We start from the raw sequence: 4,555 nt of genomic DNA, 5'->3' as shown, positions 1-4,555 counted from the left end.
TAACAATATGGTGAAAAATGATTTAAGAAATATTTTGAATTAATTACATGTCTACTTGTGGCTGAGCAAAATAATGCTTTATTGATGAAAATCATGAAGTCTGTCCTACTGGTTCTGCTCCATTTCCTAAAGCGAATGTTGTAGCAATACATAACCAATTTGAATCAAGACAAAATTATTATCGTGATCGTGGCCATGGTCGTGGTCATGATCATGGACGTAGACGAGGACGTGGTAGAGAACGAAATAATTATCATCATTATGATGGAAATAAACATGAGAATAACTTGTTTATGTAAATATTGGCCCTTTTGGGTTGTTTAATAAATGGACCCTGAGTCCAAATTTAATTTTTTTTTTAAAAAAAAAAACAAAAAAAAAAACATGAGAATAACAAAGTTTCTCAAAATAATCCTTCTCGAGGTAGAATTAATATTTGTCGCCGATATGGTATGAAAGGTCATTGGGCACGTGAATGTCGTACGCCTGATCATTTTGTAAAACTTTATCAAGCCCCTCTCAAAAGAAAAGATAATAATGTGGAGGCACACTTGACTTTTCAAAATGATGAGGATGAAGCAACCCCCTCAAATAAATATCATAATGTTGAGGCAAATCTTGCATATCAAGATGATGACTTTGAAGGCCTCCCAAATATTACTCATTTGAAAGTTGGAGATTTTTATGAGAATATTGATTGGAGAACTGATCATCTAATTGATGATAAAATTATAAGAATAATTGTTGTTTTTCTATTATGTTTGCAACTACGTTGTTCTTCTTAACTGTTTTTCTTAAGGTATTATGTTTTACTAATTTATGCATTTTTAGTATAAAGTTTCTTATGTTTTTAGTTTTTCACATTCTTATATTGTATCGAAATTCCCCAGTCATCAGTTGGATCTAAAAAATCAACTATGATGATATATGCCTTATAGATAGTGCCACAACACACACACACACTATTTTAAGAGATAAAAAATAGTTTTCTTATTTAATTATGAAGAAGCTAATGTTAAAACAATATCTTGTAGTACAAGATTGATTGAAGGCTCCAAAAAAGCAAATTTAGTACTTATCGGAGGAACAAATTTGATAATCAATGAAGCATTATATTGTAGTAAGTCTCAAAGAAAATTATTAAGTTTCAAAGACATTAGTCAAAATAACTATCATATTGAGACTACAAGTGATGAAAAGAATGAATATCTTTATATTACTACAATGATGTCGGGTAAGAAATTTATACTTGAAAGTTACCCGCTCTTTCATCTGATTTATACTACACAAGTATTAGCATGATTGAAACACATGCCATAATAAATCAAATGTTTCCTAAATCAAATGATCCAAGTAATTGCTAGACCAATGCTTATGAAAACAAAGCTTCTCATTTCATTATGGGGCCATGTTATTTTACATGCAACAAGTCTTGTGCGGATCAGACCCATAAGTTATCATAAAGTCTCCCAATTGCAATTGGCTTTTGATCAAGAGCCAAACATTTTCCATCTAAAAATATTTGAATGTGTGGTATATGTTTCAATTACTCCTCCACAACGTACAAAGATGGTTCCCCAAAGAAGGTTGGGTATATATATTGGGTATGAATTTCCTTCTATTATAAAATATTTGAAACCTATGACTGGAGATTTATTTACGGCAAGATTTGTTGATTGCTATTTCGATGAATCGGTATACACAACATTAGGGGGAGAAAATAAGCAACTGAAAAAATAAACTATCTCATTTAGATCCTCGTACAAATAAATGTCAACTAGAGGTTCAAAAGGTAATCCATTTGCAAAATATTACAAATCAACTACCACATGCATTCACTAACGTATCAAGAGTTACAAAATCTCATATTCTAGCTGCTAATGCTTCAATTCGAATTGCCGTCCGATAGGATAATTAATTAATACAAATGAGTCTAAATCACGCTTAAAACGTGGTAGATCAATTGGTTCCAAATATAAAAATCTTCAAAAAAGAAAAGGAGCTAACGATCAAGATGGTCATAATATGAAAGAACCTGCCCAAGAAGAGCAAGGAGACATAATAATTGATGAAACCTTGGAAGAGGTTCAGACGCCTGAAAATAATGAAGAAATCTCAATAAACTATGTTTCATGAAGAAAAATATGAAATCGAAATGATATAATTGTTGACAATAATTTTGCTTATAATGTTGCTATAGAATAATGCAACAAAAAGAGGATCTTGAACCAAAATCTATTGAGGAATGTAGACAGAGAAATGATTGGCCAAAATGGAAAGATGCAATTCAAGTTGAATTAGCTTCGCTTGAAAAAACGCAAAGTTTTTGAACCAATAGTCCGAACACCTGAAGGTATAAATTCAGTGGGGGCACAAATGGGTCTTTGTGCGAAAATGAAATGAGAAAAATGAAGTCGTAAGATATAAAACACGATTTGTGGCACAAGAATTTTCGCAAAAACCTGATATTGATTATATTGAGACATATTCTATTGTGGTGGATGCAATCACTTTCAGGTATCTTATAAATCTGGCAATTCATGAAAAACTCGACATGCATCTTATGGATGTCGTTACAACCTATTTATATGGCTCACTAGATAATGACATTTTTATGAAAATTCTTGATGGATTAAAAATGCATGAAAGATATAAAGATTCCCGAAAAAGTTGTTCAATAAAACTTCAAAAATCTTTATACAGATTGAAACAATCAGGACGCATGTGGTATAATTGCCTTAGAGAATATCTATTAAAAGAAGGGTATAAGAATGACCCAGTTTGTCCTTGTGTATTTATTAAAAGGTCTAAATCTGAATTTCTCATTATAGTTGTATATGTTGATGACTTGAATATAATTGAAACTTGCGAATAGCTTTCAATAGCAGTAGAATGTTTGAAAAGTAATTTGAAATTAAAGACCTTGGAAAAACAAAATGTTTTCTTGGTTTACAAATTGAACATTTTACAAATGGAGTATTTATTCATCAATCAATATATACTAAAAATATTTTAAAGACATTTTACATGGATAAAGCACATCCATTAAGTACCCTGATGATTGTGAGATCACTTGATATTAATAAATATCCATTTCGACCTTATGAAAATGACGAAGAACTTGTTGGTTCTGAAATACCATAACTTAGTGCAATTGGTGCATTGATGTACCTAGCTAGTAATTCTCAACCAGATATATCTTTTTTCTGTAAATTTATTAGCAACATTTAGTTCTTCCCCAACACGAAGACATTGAAATGATATTAAACATATATTTAGATACCTTCAAGGGACTATTGATTTGGGGCTATTTTATTCAAAGGAATCTGATTCACAATTAATTGGCTATACAGATGCAGAATATTTGTCTGACCCATATAAAAGCCAATCTCAGGTTATTTATTTACATGTGGAGGTACAATTATATCATGACGTTCAACAAACCAAACTATGGTTGCTACTTCTTCAAATCATGCAGAGATAATAGCCGTCCATGAAGAAAGTCGAGAATGTGTGTGGTTAAGATCAATACAACACATCCAGGAAACATATGATCTTTCTTTAAAAGGAGATGCCCTAACAACATTATATGAAGACAATGTTGCATGCATACCTCAACTAAGAGAAGGATACATCAAAAGAGATAGAACAAAACATATTTCACCAAAATTCTTCTTTACTCGTGATCTTCGAAGGAAGGCTGAAATAGATGTGCAACAAGTTCGTTCAAGTGATAATTTAGCAGATGTGTTTACTCAGGCATTGCCAACTTCAACCTTTGAGAAACTGAGATACAAGTTTGGAATGCGTCATCTTCGAGATATTAAGTGATGTTTCATCAGGGGAGTAAATATGCGTTGCACTATTTTTTCCTTAATCAGGTTTTGTCACACTGGGTTATCCTGATAAGGTTTTTAATGAGGCAGTAAATAATGTGTATTACAAATAAATTTATATACCTCTCTTTAATTTATACATGGACATCCAAGGGGGAGTGTTATAAATATATATATATATCCATGGCCCATTACGGTAGGAGGCTCACTTCTCCAAGGAAGTGTTTTTCCTATAAAAGGGGCAATATCCCTACAATGTAGTTATGTAGACGCACCAAAAATAGTAAATACAACTATTATTTTCCCTCATTTTATTACTCTTACTATTCTGTCACTTGCTCCCTTTCTTCTATCTTTCCTTTTCCCCTCTTTTTATTTAATTTATTATTAATATTTTGTAACGTAGAACAATTAATAATAAGAAGCTTTAAAATATATGGCAAGAAATATTTAAATCATTAGTACAACATTTTCTTGAGACGTTACTGCAAATATTTTCCTCGTATATAATCTTTCGAATTATAGATCATATATGGAAATTTTGATACTTTATTGATTAGTACAAACTTACTTGGAAAAAGAGCAGCGAATAGAACATGAGCTAAAATAAGGTTAGAGTTGTTTAAATGAAATGACCATTATTTATTGCTAACATTCATTCTTGACTCACTTAAATAGGAGTAAAAGCTACTTATACAGTTATACTCCTTATTATCCTT

The 4,555-nt window shown here is 31.2% G+C and overlaps 1 protein-coding gene across 1 annotated transcript; it reads left to right on the top strand.

The window, feature by feature from the left end:
- Positions 1 to 3,450: 3,450 nt before the first annotated feature.
- LOC107059539 (uncharacterized) lies at positions 3,451 to 3,831 on the top strand. The gene has a single exon (XM_015306116.1). The coding sequence runs from the start codon at positions 3,451 to 3,453 to the stop codon at positions 3,829 to 3,831; it is 381 nt and encodes a 126-aa protein (XP_015161602.1).
- The last annotated feature ends 724 nt before the right edge of the window (positions 3,832 to 4,555 follow it).

Source organism: Solanum tuberosum, unplaced genomic scaffold (assembly GCF_000226075.1).
Source record: "Solanum tuberosum cultivar DM 1-3 516 R44 unplaced genomic scaffold, SolTub_3.0 scf00024, whole genome shotgun sequence".
Lineage (NCBI taxonomy): Eukaryota > Viridiplantae > Streptophyta > Magnoliopsida > Solanales > Solanaceae > Solanum > Solanum tuberosum.
The sequence above is the reverse complement of the archived record's forward strand: the minus strand, read 5'-3'. Positions and strand labels throughout refer to the sequence as shown.

Coding starts and splice junctions, on each gene's coding strand:
- LOC107059539 (XM_015306116.1), top strand. CDS start 3,451: ATGGTTGCTACTTCTTCAAATCATGCAGAGATAATAGCCGTCCATGAA.